Source organism: Panthera uncia, chromosome C2, assembly GCF_023721935.1.
Source record: "Panthera uncia isolate 11264 chromosome C2, Puncia_PCG_1.0, whole genome shotgun sequence".
Lineage (NCBI taxonomy): Eukaryota > Metazoa > Chordata > Mammalia > Carnivora > Felidae > Panthera > Panthera uncia.
In genome coordinates this window covers 128,533,395-128,550,568 of record NC_064810.1, presented here as the reverse complement: position 1 = coordinate 128,550,568, position 17,174 = coordinate 128,533,395, and the positions used below count along the sequence as shown (strand labels likewise).

General features: G+C 39.1%; 1 protein-coding gene and 1 long non-coding RNA gene across 6 annotated transcripts in view; one reads left to right on the top strand and one right to left on the bottom strand.

The window, feature by feature from the left end:
- Positions 1–17,174, top strand: part of NEK11 (NIMA related kinase 11) — a 278,031-nt gene that overhangs the window by 209,286 nt on the left and 51,571 nt on the right. For all 3 annotated transcript variants that reach the window (XM_049629822.1, XM_049629821.1, XM_049629823.1), the window contains one exon: positions 13,217–13,313. In XM_049629822.1, coding sequence (XP_049485779.1) covers positions 13,217–13,313 — 97 coding nt within the window. The remainder of the gene's footprint in view (positions 1–13,216; positions 13,314–17,174) is intronic.
- Positions 1–17,174, bottom strand: part of LOC125922009 (uncharacterized) — a 28,246-nt gene that overhangs the window by 2,563 nt on the left and 8,509 nt on the right. The window contains exons 2-4 of one of the 3 annotated variants that reach the window (XR_007457554.1): positions 14,373–14,542; positions 13,110–13,336; positions 10,754–10,966 (exon numbers count right to left, since the gene is read on the bottom strand). This is a non-coding gene — a long non-coding RNA (uncharacterized LOC125922009). Of the gene's footprint in view, positions 1–10,041; positions 10,248–10,753; positions 10,967–13,109; positions 13,337–14,372; positions 14,543–17,174 lie in introns of all 3 variants that reach the window. The other 2 variants (XR_007457553.1, XR_007457552.1) reach the window with 2 other exon arrangements.

Below are 17,174 nucleotides of genomic sequence, written 5' to 3'. Positions count from 1 at the left end.
CCTGACCCTGCCTCTTTCCTTATAGCTCTGTGACCTTGAGCAAGCCACACAGCCTCTCTTGGCCTCAGTTTCCCCATCCATAAGATAAGATAGTTTGGCATGAAGAGGTCTGTGGTCACTTCCAGCTCAGGATCATGAAGCTTCTCCAACACGTAGGCCAGGAGTCAATAAACTACAGCCCACAGGCCAAATCTGGCTCAATACCTGTTTTTGTAAATAAAGTTTTACTGGAACACAGCCATGCTCATATATTTTGCCTCTTTTCTATGGCTGTTTTCATGCAACAATGGCAGAGTTGAGTAGTTGCAACGGAGATTGTCTTGCAAGTCTAAAATATTTATTACTTGACTCTTTACAGAAAAAAATTTGCCATCCCCTAGGCAAATCTTCCATCACGTGCCATTCTAAAGAGAAGAAGGAACAATATGGGCCACGAGGACATGGCTTTGCAATAATTTGGGCCAAGAGAGGTGTCTGTCAAGTAACATTTCTGCAGTATTCCTTGGGCAGTTGCGAGAAAGGGGAGGGTCAAAGGAGATGAGGAGAGAAGCATCCTGAACATACTGTGCACCAAGGGCAGCGTCTGCAAGGATTCCTGAGTAAGCAGTGTCCTTAAGTGGGATCTTGTTTGCCAAAATATCCACCCCTGCAATCCCTGCATCAGCTCATTTTTACCCCCACAGCAGGATGTTTAGCACGGAGGGAAAACGCAGGTTTCTCTTTTACCATCAAGGTCATTTGTGTAGGAACTGAGCTGGGGGAATAAATGAGTAAAGTAAATGAGTAAAGGGAAATTTTGGAAGAAATGAGGGAAGAATCTCTCTCTGCTGGTGAAATGGCAGAATCATGAAGCTGTCACTCCTTTAGAGAAAATAGCTCTGCTGGTAAGAGACCACAGAAGTAGGAGGAATCCCGACAATATTACTATTATGAGCTGTGCTCCGCAGTCTTAAGAAGCACAGCTTCTAGTTGCTTAACGACTCTTCATATCATCTTGTGTTCATCTCAGTGTCAAAACAGCCCATGGGGTAGTATCAAGTGTTATAATCCTCATCATCCTATATTTCACAGGTGTGGAAAGACTTCAGGATGATTTGCCTGATGCTTTTTATAACGTCTGCAGCGTTTTATGTTTTGTCCCAGCCATTTGCCTCTTAACATTTGGTCCTTTCGATTGTTTTTGTTGTTGTTGTCAGTATTAGTGTTGTCTTCCCAGGGAAATTCCACCCCCCTGGAGGTCCGGGAAGATGTCTCATACCAGGTCATAGAAGGTTTGCATTGAGAGAAGGCAGTCAGTCTAATGAAGCCACTTAAATATAAAATGAGGAAGATGAGGCTCTGAGAGGTGACCTGAGGGCCACATAGCTGGTGAGAGTAGAGCTAGAACAATAACTATGATCCTCTAACTTGAAGGCTGGTGCTTTTTGCACAGATCTTCATTACACCTCTTGGTAGTCCCCCTACCAAGTGTCTTATGTATACATACAAAGTAGTACTCCTGGTGAGTATCTAGACAGATACCCTGTCTTTTGAAATAGATTAAGCTCTTTCTGGGTTAAGGACCATGGCTACTATTTACATTACTTTAACTCCTAACTTTGAGCATCAAAAATATAATCCCTACCTTAAGAAACTAGAAGATGAGGAGTGAATTAAACCCAAAGCAAGCAGAAAGGGAAGAAATAATGAAGACAAGAGTGGAAATAAATGAAATAAATAGCAAATGAATGAAATAAAATAGAAAAACAATACAGAACATCAATAAGACCAAATATTCTTGAAAAGATCAACAAAATTAATAATTTTTTAGCTATAATGTCCAGGAAAATAAGAAAGGACACTCAAATTCATGAATCTGGAATGAGAGGGGAGACATAACTACTAACCTTAAAAAAATGAAAAAGATGAGAAGAGTATACTGTGAACAACAGTATGGCAGCAAATCAGAGAACTTAGATTACATGGGCAAATTTCTAGAAAGTTACAAATTCCCAAAACTGAGTGAAGAACAAGAAATCTGGACAGACCTAAAAGAAGTTGATCAAATTAGTAAACTAAAAACTTCCAGTAGAGAAAAGCCCAGGCCCAGAAGCTTTCACTGGTGAATTCTGCCAAACATTTGAAGAAGAATTAATACCAGTTCTTCACAAACTCTTCCAAAAAAATGGAATTTGAAGAACACTTCTGACTTCATTCTGTGAGGCCATTCTTTGATACCAAAACCAGACTAAGACATCACAAGAACAAACAAAATGATGAACCAATATCCATCATGAATAGATATGCAGAAATCATCAACAAAACACTACTAACATAAATTCATTTAAAAAACATTAAAAAAAACAAAGGATTACACATGATCAAGTAGGATTTGCCTGAGAATGCAAGGGTCATTTAATATCAGAGGGTCAATAAATGAAATATACCATATTAATAGAATAAAGGGAAAAATTATATGATCATCTTAATAGATGCAGATAAAGCATTTGACAAAATCCAATATCCTTTCTTTTTTTGTTACTATTATTTTTTTAATTTTATTTTTTATTTTAGAATATGCATCCAAATTAGTTAGCATAAGTATCCAAAATCTATAAAGAGCTCACCAACTCCACACCCGAAAAACAAATAATCCAGTGAAGAAATGGGCAGAAAACATGAATAAACACTTCTCTAAAGAAGACATCCAGATGGCCAACAGGCACATGAAAAGATGCTCAACGTCGCTCCTCATCAGGGAAATACAAATCAAAACCACACTCAGATATCACCTCACACCAGTCAGAGTGGCCAAAATGAACAAATGAGGAGACTATAGATGCTGGCGAGGATGTGGAGAAACGGCAACCCTCTTGCACTGTTGGTGGGAATGCAAATTGGTGCAGCTGCCCTGGAAAACAGTGTGGACGTTCCTCAAAAAATTAAAAATAGACCTACCCTATGACACAGCAATAGCACTGCTAGGAATTTACTCAAGGGATACAGGAGTACCGATGCATAGGGGCACTTGTACCCAATGTTTATAGCAGCACTCTCAACAATAGCCAAATGATGCAAAGAGCCTAAATGTCCATCAACTGATGAATGGATAAAGAAATTGTGGTTTATATACACAATGGAGTACTATGTGGCAGTGAGAAAGAATGAAATATGGCCCTTTGTAGCAACATGGATGGAACTGGAGAGTGTTATGCTAAGTGAAATAAGCCATACAGAGAAAGACAGATACCATATGATTTCACTCTTATGTGGATCCTGAGAAACTTAACAGAAACCCATGGGGGAGGGGAAGGAAAAAAAAAAAAGAGGTTAGAGTGGGAGAGAGCCAAAGCATAAGAGACTCTTAAAAACTGAGAACAAACTGAGGGTTGATGGGGGGGTGGGAGGGAGGAGAGGGTGGGTGATGGGTATTGAGGAGGGCACCTCTTGGGATGAGCATTGGGTGTTGTATGGAAACCACTTTGACAATAAACTTCATATATTGAAAAATAAATAAATAAATAAAAAGGAAAAAGAAAAAAAAACAAATTAGCATATAGTGAAGCAAAGATTTCAGGAGTAGATTCCTTAATGCCTCTTACCCATTTAGCCCATCCCCCCTCCCACAGTCCCTCCAGTAACCCTCAGTTGTTTCTCCATATTTATGAGTCTCTTCTGTTTTCTCCCCCTCCCTGTTTTTACATTATTTTTGTTTCCCTTCCCTTATGTTCATCTGTTTTGTCTCTTAAAGCCCTCATATGAGTGAAGTCATATGATATTTGTCTTTCTCTGACTAATTTCACTTAGCATAATACCCTCCAGTTCCATGCACGTAGTTGCAAATGGCAAGATTTCATTCTTTTTGATTGCCGAGTAATACTCCATTGTATATACATACCACATCTTCTTTATCCATTCATCCATGGATGGACATTTGGGCTCTTTCCATAATTTGGCTACTGTCAGTGGCACTGCTATAAACATGGGGGTGCATGTGTCCTTTCGAAACAGCATACCTATATCCCTTGGATATTTATCCTATTAGTGAAATTGCTGGGTTAGAGGGTAGTTCTATTTTTAATTTTGGGGGGAACCTCCATACTGTTTTCCAGAGTGGCTGCACTAGCTTGCATTCCCACCAGCAATGCAAAAGAGATCCTCTTTCTTTGCATCCTCGCCAACATCTGTTGTTGCCTGAGTTGTTAATGTTAGTCATTCTGCCAGATGTGAGGTAGTATCTCGTTGTTTTGATTTTTATTTCCCTGATGATGAGTGATGTGGAGCATTTTTTCATGTGTCAGTTGGCCATCTGGATGTCTTCTTTGGAGAAGTGGCTATTCATGTCTTTTGCCCATTTCTTCACTGGATTCCTTGTGTTTTGGGTGTTGCGTTTTATAAGTTTTCTGTGGATTTTGGATACTAACCCTTTATCTGATAGGTCATTTGCAAATATCTTCTCCCATTCTGTCGGTTGCCTTTTAGTTTTGCTGATTGTTTCCTTCGCTGTGCACAAGCTTTTTGTTTTGATGAGGTTCCAGTAGTTCATTTTTGCTTTTGTTTCCCTTGCCTCCGGAGATGTGTTGAGTAAGAAGTTGCTGCAGCCAAGATCAAAGAGGTTTTTTCCTGCTTTCTCCTCGAGGATATTGATGGCTTCCTGTCTTACATTTAGGTCTTTCATCCATTTTGAGTTTATTTTTGTGTATGATGTAAGAAAGGGGTCCAGGTTCATTGTTCTGCATGTTGCTGTCCAGTTTTCCCAGGCACCACTTGCTGAAGAGACTGTCTTTATTCTATTGGATATTCTTTCTTGCGTTGTCAGAGAGTAGTTGGCCATATGTTTGTGGGTGCATTCCTGGGTTCTGTATTCTGTTCCATTGATCTGAGTGTCTGTTTTTGTGCCAGTACCGTACTGTCTTGATGATTACAGCTTTGTAATGCAGCTTGAAGTCCAGGATTGTGATGCCTCCTGCTTTGGTTTTCTTTTTCAAGATCGCTTTGGCTATTCGAGGTCTTTTCTGGTTCCATACAAATTTTAGGGTTATTTGTTCTAGCCTTGTGAAGAATGCTGGTGTTATTGGATAGGGATTGCATTGAATATGTAGATTGCTTGGGTAGTATCAACATTTTAACATTATTTGTTCTACCTATCCAGGAGCATGGAATCTTTTTCCATTTCTTTGTGTCTTCTTCAATTTCTTTCATAAGTTTTCTATACTTTTCATTGTATAGATTTTTCACCTCTTTGGCTAGATTTATTCCTAGGTATTTTATGGTTTTAGTGCAACTGTAAATGGGATCGATTCCTTGATTTCTCTTTCTGTCACTTCATTGGTGGTGTATAGGAATGCAACTGATTTCTGTACGTTGATTTTATATCCTACAACTTTGCGGAATTCATGAATCAGTTCTAGCAGTATTTTGGTGGAATCTTTTGGGTTTTCCATATTGAGTATCATGTCATCCGTGAAGAGTGAAAGTTTGACCTACTCCTGGCCGATTTGGATGCCTTTTATTTCTGTGTGTTATCTGATTGCAGAGGCTAAGACTTCCAATACTATGTTGAATAACAGTGGCAAGACTGGACATCCCTGTCTTGTTTCTGACCTTGGGGGGATAGCTCTCAGTTTTTCCCCACTGAGGATGATATTAGCATTGGGTCGTTCATATATGGTTTTTATGATCTCGAGATATGCTCCTTCTATCCCTTCTTTCTTGAGGGTTTTTATCAAGAAAGATGCTGTATTTCATCAAATGCTTTCTCTGCATCTATTGAGAGGATCCTATGGTTCTCGTCCTTTCTTTTATTGGTGTGATGAATCATGTTAATTGTTTTGCGGATATTGAACCATCCTTGCATCCCAGGAATAAATCCCACTTGGTCATGGTGAATAATTTTTTAATGTATTTTTGGATCCGGTTGGCTATTATCTTGTTGAGGATTTTTGCATCCATGTTCATCAGGGAGATTGGTCTATAGTTCTCCTTTTCAGTGGGGTCTCTTGTCTGGTTTTGGATCAAGGTAATGCTGGCTTCATAGAAAGAGTTTGGAAGTTTTCCTTCCATTTCTATTTTTTGGAACAGTTTCAAGAGAATAGGTGTTAACTCTTCCTTAAATGTTTGGTAGAATTCCCCTGGAAAGCCATCTGGCCCTGGACTCTTGTTTTTTTGGCAGATTTTTGATTACTAATTCAGTTTCCTTACTGGTTATGGGTCTGTTCTTCCTGTTTTAGTTTTGGTAGTCTATATGTTTCTAGGAATTTGTCCATTTCTTCCAGATTGCCCATATTATTGGAATATAATTGCTCATAATATTCTCTTAATATTGTTTTTATTTCGGCTGTGTTGGTTGTGATCTCTCCTCTTTCATTCTTGGTTTTATTTGGGTCCTTTCCTTTTTCTTCGTGATCAAACTGGCTAGTGGTTTGTCAATTTTGTCGATTCTTTCAAAGAACCAGCTTCTGGTTTCATTGATCTGTTCTATTGTGTTTTTTTGTTTGTTTGTTTCGATAGCATTAATTTCTGCTCTAATCTTTATTATTGCCTGTCTTCTGCTGGTTTTGGATTTTTTTTGCTGTTATTTTCCAGCTCCTTACAGCATAAGGTTAGGTTATGTATCTGAGATATTTCTTCCCTCTTTAGGAAGGCCTGGATTGCTATATACTTTCCTCTTAAGACTGCCTTTGTAGGGGCGCCTGGGTGGCTCAGTCGGTTGAGCGTCCGACTTCGGCTCAGGTCATGATCTCACAGTCTGTGAGTTCGAGTCCTGCATCAGGCTCTGTGCTGATGGCTCAGAGCCTGGAGCCTGCTTCCAATTCTGTGTCTCCCTCTCTCTCTGCCCCTTCCCTGCTCATGCTCTGTCTCTCTCTGTCTCAAAAATAAATAAAAACATTAAGAAAAAAAAATTAAAAAAAAAAAAAAAGACTGCCTTTGCTGCATCTCAGAGGTTTTGGGTTGTGGTGCTATCATTTTCATTGACTTCCATATACTTTTAATTTCCTCTTTAACTGTTTGGTTAGCCCATTCATTCTTTAGTAGGATGTTTTTCAGTCTCCAAGTATTTGTTACCTTTACAAATTTTTTCTTGTGGTTGATTTCGAGTTTCATAGCATTGTGGTCTGAAAATATGCACGGTATGATCTCGATCTTTTTGTACTTACTGAGGGCTGATTTGTGTCCCAGTATATGGTCAGTTCTGAAGAATGTTCCATGTGCACTGGAGAAGAATGTGTATTCTGCTGCTTCAGGGTGAAATGTTCTGAATATATCTGTCAAGTCCATCTGGTCCAGTGTGTCATTCCAAGCCATTGTTTCCTTGTGGATTTTTTGATTAGATGATCTGTCCGTTGCTGTGAGTGGGGTGTTGAAGTCTCCTACTATTATGGTATTACTATCGATGAGCTTCTTTATGTTTGTGATTAATTGATTTATATATTTGGGTGCTCGCACATTTGGCGCCTAAATGTTTACAATTGTTAGGTCTTCTTGGTGGATAGACCCCTTGATTATGATATAATGCCCTTCTGCATCTCTTGATACAGTCCTACATTAAAGTCTAGATTGTCTGATATAAGTAGGGTTACTCCAGCTTTCTTTTGTTGACCATTAGCATGATAGATGGTTCTCCATCCCCTTATTTTCACTCTGAAGGTGCCTTTAGGTCTGAAGTGGGTCTCTTGTAAACAGCATCTAGATGGATCTTGTTTTCTTATCCATTCTGTTACCCTATGTCTTTTGATTGGAGCATTGAGTCCATTGACGGTTAGAGTGAGTGCTGAAAGATAGGAATTTATTACCATTATGATTCTTGTAGAGTTGGAGTTTCTGGTGGTGTTCTCCAGTCCTTTCTAATCTTTGTTGCTTTTGGTATGTATATATATATTTATATATATATTTTTGGTATATATATATATATTTTTTTTTTTTTCATCTTTTCTCCCCTCAGAGAGTCCCTTTTAAAATTTCTTGCAGGGCTGGTTTAGTGGTCACAAACTCCTTTAATTTTTGTTTGTCTGGGAAACTTTTAATTTCTCATTCAGTTTTGAATGACAGCCTTTCTGGATAAAGAATTCTTGGCTGCATATTTTTCCAATTCAGCACACTGAATATATCCTGCCACTCCTTTGTGGCCTGCCAAGTTTCTGTGGATAGGTCTGCTGCAAACCTGATCTGTCTTGCCTTGTAGGTTAGTGACTTTTTTTCCCTTGCTGCTTTCATGATTCTCTTCTTGCCTGAGTTTTGTGAATTTGACTATGATATACCTTGTTGATGGTCGGTTTTGTTGAATTTAATGGGGGTCCTCTGTGCTTCCTGGATTTTGATGTCTGTGTCTTTCCCCAGGTTAGGAAAGTTTCCCGCTATGATTTGCTCACATAACCCTACTACCCCTATTTCTCTCTCTTCCTCCTCTGGGACCCCTATGATTCTGATGTTCTTCCTTTTGAATGAATCACTGGTTTCTCCAATTCTTAAATCGTGCTTGTTTGCCTTAATTTCCCTCTTTTTTTCTGCTTCGTTATTCTCTATAAGTTTGTCCTCTATATTGCTGATTCTTCGTTCTGCCTCATCCATCCTTGCAGCCGCTGCATCCATCCATGACTGCAACTCAGTTATGGCGTTTTTAATTTCATTCTGGCTATTTTTTATTTCTTTTATCTCTGCAGAAAGGGATTCTAATCTATTTTCGACTCCAGCTAGTATTCTTATTACTGTGATTCTAAGTTCTGGTTCAGACATCTTGCTTGTATCTGTGTTGGTTAAATCCCTGGCCGTTGTTTCTTCATGCTCTTTCTTTTGGGGTGAATTCCTTCGTGTTGTCATTTTGAAGGGAGAAAAGGAATTAATGAGGTAGAAAATTGAAATTAAAAAAAATTAAAATAAAAAAAATATTAAAATTCAAAATTAAAAACACACACACACAGAAATCGAATAGATGATGCTAGATCCTAGGTGTGTTTTGGTCTGGGTGTTGAAAGTGGTTTGACACATTAGAGGGAAAAAAAGTGGGGGGGCAGGATAAAAAAAAAAAGGAAATCGTTTGAGAATTTAAAAAAATGAATACACTGAAGTAGACAAAAATGAGATGATGTGGGTAAAATAGAATTTGAAAAAATACACATTAAAGAAAAATATTTTTAGTAAAAATTAAAAAGAAATATGAATTTTTTCATTTTGTGTATTTACGAGAAAAGAAAAGAAACAAAACAGAAAAAAGAGAAAAAAGAAAAAAAATCATTTGAAAATCTGAAAAAGTGAATACACTGTAGCAGACTAAAATAAAATGATGGGAGTAAGATAGAATTTGAAAAAACTTACATAAAAGCAAAAAATATAGTAATAAAAATTAAATAAAAATATTTTTAAAAGAAATTGAAAGCAAAAATGAAGTTTTTCTCTTTCTGAATTCAAGAAAAAGAAAAATGAAAATGAGAAAAAAAAGAAAAAGAAAGAAAAAAAGGAAATTGTTGGAAAATTTGGAAAGGTGAGTACACTGAAGTAGACTAAAATAAAATGATGGAGGTAAAGTAGAATTTGAAAAAACTTACACAAAAGTAAAAAATATAGTAATAAAAATTAAAGACAGATATTTTTAATATAAATTGACAATAAAAATGAGTTTTTTCTCTTTCTGTATTCAAGAAAAAGAAAAGAATTTTAAAGGAGAAAAAGGAAAAAGAGAAAGAAAGGAAAAGGAAAAAATTAAATAGATGAACCTGCTAACAGATTGAAGTAGGACTGAAATTGCTTAGTTTTCCCCTAGAGGTCAGTCCATGTAGCTCTTTATAGTCCATAAATTAAGCTGGAGGTGAGCTTAGTTCTTGAAGAGCGAAGTTGGCTCAGTTGAGCTGTTACACCGAGCCCCGCCCTCCACTAGATGGCGCTGCTAGCCTACTGGGGTGGATTCTTGTGGTGCTCGTAGGTGCGCATGCGTGGGAGCGGTGAAAATGGCGCCACCCAGGTACCCAGTCTGTTCTCCCGGATCAGCAATCGCCCACCCGTCCTCTGTTTTCAGCTCTCGTCCACTCCCCACTTTTTCACTCTCTGTGACCAGGCCCCAGGCAGTACCTCTCTCCCAAGTTTTGTCTCAGATGTGGCTGTTTTCCCCAGCCCCTTACTTCCAAAGGACTGCGGCTTTGACCCATTCTGCCCCTCTATGGGAGGGTCTCACTGAGCAGTGGCCGAATGAACAAGGGCTGAATGTCGGCTGCACCCAGGAATGCCCGCTGGACCCTGCTGTTGCCGGTGCCCCAAGACTGCGGCCAGGTGCCAGCCTGCCCCAAAAAAAGTTCACGAGACAGTGTAGCAGCAGCTTTTCAGGGATTATGAAAAATCACAACATGTATCTGGCCCCAGGCTTCACCCTCAAAGACCTTGCCCCAGCACCAGCCAATGTGGCTGCCTTCTGGGGTCTTCTGGGACCGGGTGGCTTCAACAGTCTCTACCAAATGTCCTTCCAGCAGTGGAATCACATCTCCCCATGTGGCCTGAGAACCTCCCAGACTTCACTCTGTTCCTGGGGATTCACCCTTCCCATCAGAGAACCACCAGGTATCAAGCTGCAGAGTTGGCTGACTTTGCGCTCCCCTTGTTTACAGTCTTAATGGAATTTAAACCCTCTCCTTTCTCCTTTCTCCTTTCTCCCTTTTTAGTTTAGTCCCTGCGACTGTTTCCAATTTTCCACTTTCTCTCCAGCTGCTTTTGGGGAGGGATGCTTTTCCTGTATGCTCCCCCCCTCCCCAGTGTCTGTCTTCTCTCCTCCCGCAAAAGGGTTCCCTACCTTCCGCGGCTTCTTGCTCCGCAAGTTCAGCTCTCCATTCCGTGTACCTGCTGAATTCTGTGATTCAGGTTGTGCAGATTGTTGTGTTAATCCTGCAATCAGTTTTCTAGGTGTGTAGGATGGTTTAGTGTTGGTCTGGCTGTATTTCATGGACATGAGACACACAAAAAGCTTCCATGCTTTTCCGCCACCTTGGTTCCTCCCCTATCCTTTCTTGATTAAAAAAAAAAAAAAAAAAACACTCAACAAACTAAGAATAGAAAGGAACTTCCTAAACCAGATAAAGGGCATCTATGAACACACTATAGCTAATTCATACTTATTGGTATAAAAATGAGTGTTTTTCCCCTAAGATCAGGAACATGACAAAGATGTTTTCTTTCACCACTTCCATTTAGCACTGTCCTAGAGGTTCTAGCCAGGGAAATTAAGTAAGGAGAAGAAATAAAAGGCATCCAGGTTAATGAATGGATAAAGAAGATAAGATTATATATCTTATATAGAATCTAGGGGTATTACTCGGCAATCAAAAAGAATGAAATTTGCTGTTTGCAACTATGTGGATGGAACTAGAAGGTATTATGCTAAGCTAAATTAGTCAGAGAAAGACGAATATCATATGACTTCACTCATTTGAGGACTTTAAGATACAAAACAGATGAACATAAGGGAAGGGAAACAAAAATAATATAAAAACAAGGAGGGAGACAAAACAGAAGAGACTCTTAAATACAGAGAACAAACAGAGGGTTGCTGGAGGGGTGGTGGGAGGGGGGATGGGCTAAATAGGAAAGGGGCATTAAGGAATCTACTCCTGAAATCATTGTTGCACTATATGCTAAGTTTATGTAAATTATAAAATAAATTATTTTTTTAAAAAGGCATCCAGGTTAGAAAAGAAGTAAAACTATCTCTACTTAAAGATAACATGTTCTGGGGCACCTGGGTGGCTCTGTCAGTTAAGCGTCCGACTTCGGGTCAGGTCATGATCTCGCGGTCTGTGGGTTCAAGCCCCGCGTCGGGCTCTGTGCTGACAGCTCAGAGCCTGGAGCCTGTTTCAGATTCTATGTCTCCCTCTTCCTCTGACCCTCCCCTGTTCATGCTCTCTCTCTCTGTCTCAAAAATAAATAAATGTTTAAAAAAATTAAAAAAAAAATAAAGATAACATGTTCTTGTACATAGAAAACCCTAAGAAATCCACTAAAAACTGTTAACACTAATAAACAAGAAGATTGCAGGATACAAGATCAATACACTAAAACCAGTTGTATTTCTATACACTAGCAGTGAACATTTCAAAAATGAATTAGCATCAAAATAAAATACTTAAGTATCAAAAATAGCATCAAAGTAGCATCAAAAAAGTATAAATTTAATATTATACATGCCTTATGCTGAGATCAACTTTGGAAGCACAAAGAACAGGGTAAAGAATATTTGCAAATTCTATATCAAGTAAAAGTTTAATATCCATAATATGTAAAGAACTACAACTCAACAACAAAAATACAAACAACTCAATTTAAAAATGGGCAAAGTACTTGAATAGACATTTTTTTTTTTAAAGAAGATCTATAAATGGCCAAAAGCCACATGAAAACTCATTAAGGAAATGGAAATCAAAGCCACAATGAGATACCACTTCACATCCACTAGGATGGCTATAATTTAAAAACCAGAAAATAACAGTGTTGTTGAAGATGTGGAAAGCCCTCATACACTAATAGAGGGAATGTAAAATGGTGTAGCTGCTGTGGAAAACAGTCTGGTGGCTCCTCAATAAGCTAAGTATAGAATTAGTATATGACCCAGCAATTCCACTCCTGGATATATACTCAAAAGAATAGAAAATGGGTACTCAAACAGATTCTTGTAGGCCAATGTTTATTGCATAATTACTTACGACACTAAAAAGGTGGAAACAACCCAAGTGTCCGTCAATAGATGAATGGTTAAACAGAGCGTGATATATACATGCAATGAATATTATTCAGGTATAGAAAGGAAGGTCTAATACATGCCACATGCTGATGAACCTTGAAAACAGTATGCTAAATGAAAAAAGCCAGATACAAAAGGATACATATTGTATGATTTCATACCACACTTGCCGAAAGAGACTGCCAAAGGCTCCTCGAGAACATTTGCTTTTCCATAGATGCATTTCCCCTGAGTTCTCTCCTATAAAAGCCTGTCTTTTAAATAGCAGTGTCCCATTTAAATAATCCTTTCTGACAGAGGCTTGGCCCTGGAATTCCTTGTGCATATTAAAACTATAAATAATCCTGTCATTAGGAATAAATCTCCTTAATGTTCATGTCATAACTGAATTCACCTCTAATTAATGTAGCATTACCTAGTGGCACAGGTGGATTAACTTCTGTTTTCTGATTGCCCTTGAATGTTGTCTGGAAGTTGCCGGGGTGCTGATGGAGTCAATAAGGGCTGTGCATTGATTTTCAGATGCAAGGACGATCCCCAGCACAGCTCCAGACGTGTCCCCAGGACTAACAACGTTCAACAGCACAGTGGCCGCGACCAAGATGAAACACATGAGGGAGTAAGTAGCATGTTGCCTGACCCCTAGGAGAGTGGAACATCAGACCATATTGACAAGGAGTGTGATCCTATCACGTAATGCTATTTCACTTGGACACCACAGACATAACAGCTGTGCTCTTCTAGAAGCCGGTGTAAAAACTCATTTGGAAAGGCCTGAATCTGCATCAAAAACTCCTGCTGTGGTCTGAATGTGTGCCCCCCTCCCAGAAATTCAATGTTGAAATCCTAACCTCCAGAGGACATGTTAATAGTAGGTGGAGCCTTTGGGAAGTGCTTACATCATGGCACTTAATGACTGGCACATAGGCCTTATGAATGGGATTGGTGCCTTGTAACAGAGGTTCCAGAGAGCTCCCTAGCCCCTGGTGCCATGTGGGGACACAGGGAGCAGTTGCTGGCTTTGAACCAGGAAGAGGGCCCTCACCAGAAGCTGCCCATGCAGGTGCTTTGGTCTTGGGCTTCTCAGCCTCCAGGACTGTGAGCAATGCATCTCTGTTGTTGATAAGCTACGCAGTCTATGGTAGGCTGTAGCAGCCCTGAAGAATAAAGACAGCACTGGTTACAGGCTTCTGGGCAAAGAAGAAACCCCAGCCTCCTAGTCCAAATTTTCCTGGACAATTCATGTCTGTAGATCAGGAGTTGACAAATTCTCTCTATAAGGGGTGATGTAATAAATACTTTAGGTTCTGTGGGCCGTAGAATTTCTGTCACAATCACTCAACCCTGCTGTTGTAACACAAAAGCAGCCTTAGCCAATATATAAATAAGTAAACGTGGCTGTGCTTCAATAGAACATTGTTTCAGGCTGAAATTTGAATTTCATACAATTTTCGAGTATCACAAAATATTATTATTTTGATATTTTTCAACCATTTAAAAATGTAAAAACAATTCTTAGCTCACAAAATGTACAAAAAGCAGGTGACAGGCCACTGATTTGGCCTGTGGCTCTATCGTTTGAAGACCCCTGCTAAACTTCTAAAGTCTACTTCCTGTATTGGCGCTGTTCATGAACAGTTAGGGAAGTTAGGCAAAAATTATTTTTCAGTCGATTTACATTTAGATTGTTCTTGCAACACCACACATCCTCATACAGGTTGATGTTTGAAAGCAAAGGGGAGGGGCGCCTGGGTGGCTCCGTCAGTTAAGCATCCAACTCTTGATTGTACCTCAGGCCTTGGTCTCAGGGTCATAAGTTTAAGCCCTGCCTTGGGCTCCATGCTGGGCCTATTTAAGCAAGAGAGAAAGAGAGAGAGGGAAAGAAAGAAAGGGGGAGGGAGGAAGGAAGGAAGCAAAGGAGAAAAAAGTGATGAAAATTATTTCCAAACTTAAAGCTGGTAGTGTATTTTCTTTTTTTTTTTTTCATGAACTTTCATTTAGTTTATTTTTTTTTTGAAGTTCTTTTTTTTCTTTTTTTTTAAATATGAAATTTATTGTCAAATTGGTTTCCATACAACACCCAGTGCTCATCCCAACAGGTGCCATGCTCAATACTCATCACCCACCCTTCCCTCCCTCCCACCCCCCAGCAGCCCTCAGTTTGTTCTCAGTTTTTAAAGGTCTCTTATATGTTGGCTCCCTCCCTCTCTAACCTTTTTTTTTTCCTTCCCCTCCCTCTTGGTCTTTTCTTAAGTTTGTCAGGATGCACATAAGAGTGAAAACATATAGTATCTGTCTTTCTCTGTATGACTTATTTCACTTAGCATAACACTCTCCAGTTCCATCCACGTTGCTACAAAAGGCCATATTTCATTCTTTCTCATTGCCAAGTAGTATTCCATTGTGTATATAAACCACAATTTCTTTATCCATTCATCAGTTGATGGACATTTAGGCTCTTTCCATCATTTGGCTATTGTTGAAAGTGCTGCTCTAAACATTGGGGTACAAGTGCCCCTATGCATCAGCACTCCTGTATCCCTTGGGTAAATTCCTAGCAGTGCTATTGCTGGGTCATGGGGTAGATCTATTTTTAGTTTTTTGAGGAACCTCCACACTGTTTTCCAGAGAGGCTGCACCAGTTTGCATTCCCACCAACAGTGTAAGAGGGTTCCCGTTTCTCCACATCCTCGCCAGCATCTATAGTCTCCTGATTTGTTCATTTTAGCCACTCTGACTGGCATGAGGTAATATCTGAGTGTGGTTTTGATTCGTATTTCCTTGATGAGGAGCGACGTTGAACATCTTTTCATATGCCTGTTAGCCCTCCGGATGTCTTCCTTAGAGAAGTGTCTATTCATGTTTTCTGCCCATTTCTTCACTGGATTATTTGTTTTTCGGGTGTGGAGTTTGGTGAGCTCTTTATAGATTTTGGATACTAGCCCTTTGTCCTATATGTCATTTGCAAGTATCTTTTCCCATTCCGTTGGTTGACTTTTAGTTTTGTTTATTGTTTCCTTTGCCGTGCAGAAGTTTTTTATCTTCATGAGGTCCCAAGAGTTCATTTTTGCTTTTAATTCCCTTGCTGTTGGGGATGTGTCAAGTAAGAAATTGCTACGGCTGAGGTCAGAGAGGTCTTTTCCTGCTTTCTCCTCTAGGGTTTTGATGGTGTCCTGTCTCACATTCAGGTCCTTGATCCATTTTGAGTTTATTTTTGTGAATGTTGTAAGAAAGTGGTCTAGTTTCAACCTTCTGCATGTTGCTGTCCAGTTCTCCCAGCACCATTTGTTAAAGGGACTTTCTTTTTTCCATTGGATATTCTTTCCTGCTTTGTCAAAGATTAGTTGGCCATACTTTTGTGGGTCTACTTCTGGGGTTTCTATTATATTCCATTGGTCTATGTGTCTGTTTTTGTGCCAATACCGTGCTGTCTTGATGACTACAGCTTTGTAGTAGAGGCTAAAGTCTGGGATTGTGATGCCTCCCACTTTGGTCTTCTTCTTCAATATTACTTTGGCTATTCGGGGTGTTTTGTGGTTCCACATAAATTTTAGGATTGCTTGTTCTAGCTTTGAGACGAATGCTGGTGCAATTTTGATTGGGATTGCATTGAATGTTTAAATAACTTTGGGTAGTATTGACATTTTAACAATATTTATTCTTGCAACCCATGAGCACGGAATGTTTTTCCATTTCTTTATATCTTCTTCAATTTCCTTCATAAGCTTTCTATAGTTTTCAGCATACAGATCTTGTACATCTTTGGTTAGATTTATTCCTAGGTATTTTATGCTTCTTGGTGCAATTGTGAATGGGATCAGTTTCTTTGTCTTTCTGTTGCTTCATTATTAGTGTATAAGAATGCAACTGATTTCTGTACATTGATTTTGTATCCTGCGACTTTGCTGAATTCATGTATCAGTTCTAGCAGACTTTTGGTGGAGTCTGTCGGGTTTTCCATGTATAATATCATGTCATCTGCAAAAATCAAAAGCTTGACTTCATCTTTGCCAATTTTGATGCCTTTGATTTCCTTTTGTTGTCTGATTGCTGATGCTAGAACTTCCAACACTATGTTAAACAACAGCAGTGACAGTGGGCATCCCTGTCGTGTTCCTGATCTCAGGGAAAAAGCTCTCAGTTTTTCCCCATTGAGGATGATGTTAGCTGTGGGCTTTTCATAAATGGCTTTTATGATGTTTAAGTATGTTCCTTCTATCCCGACTTTCTCGAGGGTTTTTACTAAGAAAGGATGCTGAATTTTGTCAAATGCTTTTTCTTCATCGATTGACAGGATCATATGGTTCTTATCTTTTCTTTTATTAATGTGATGTATCACATTGATTGATTTCTGAATACTGAACCAGCCCTGCATCCCAGGAATGAATCCCACTTGATCATGGTGAATAATTCTTTTTATATGCTGTTGAATTCGATTTGCTAGTATCTTGTTGAGAATTTCTGCATCCATATTCATCAG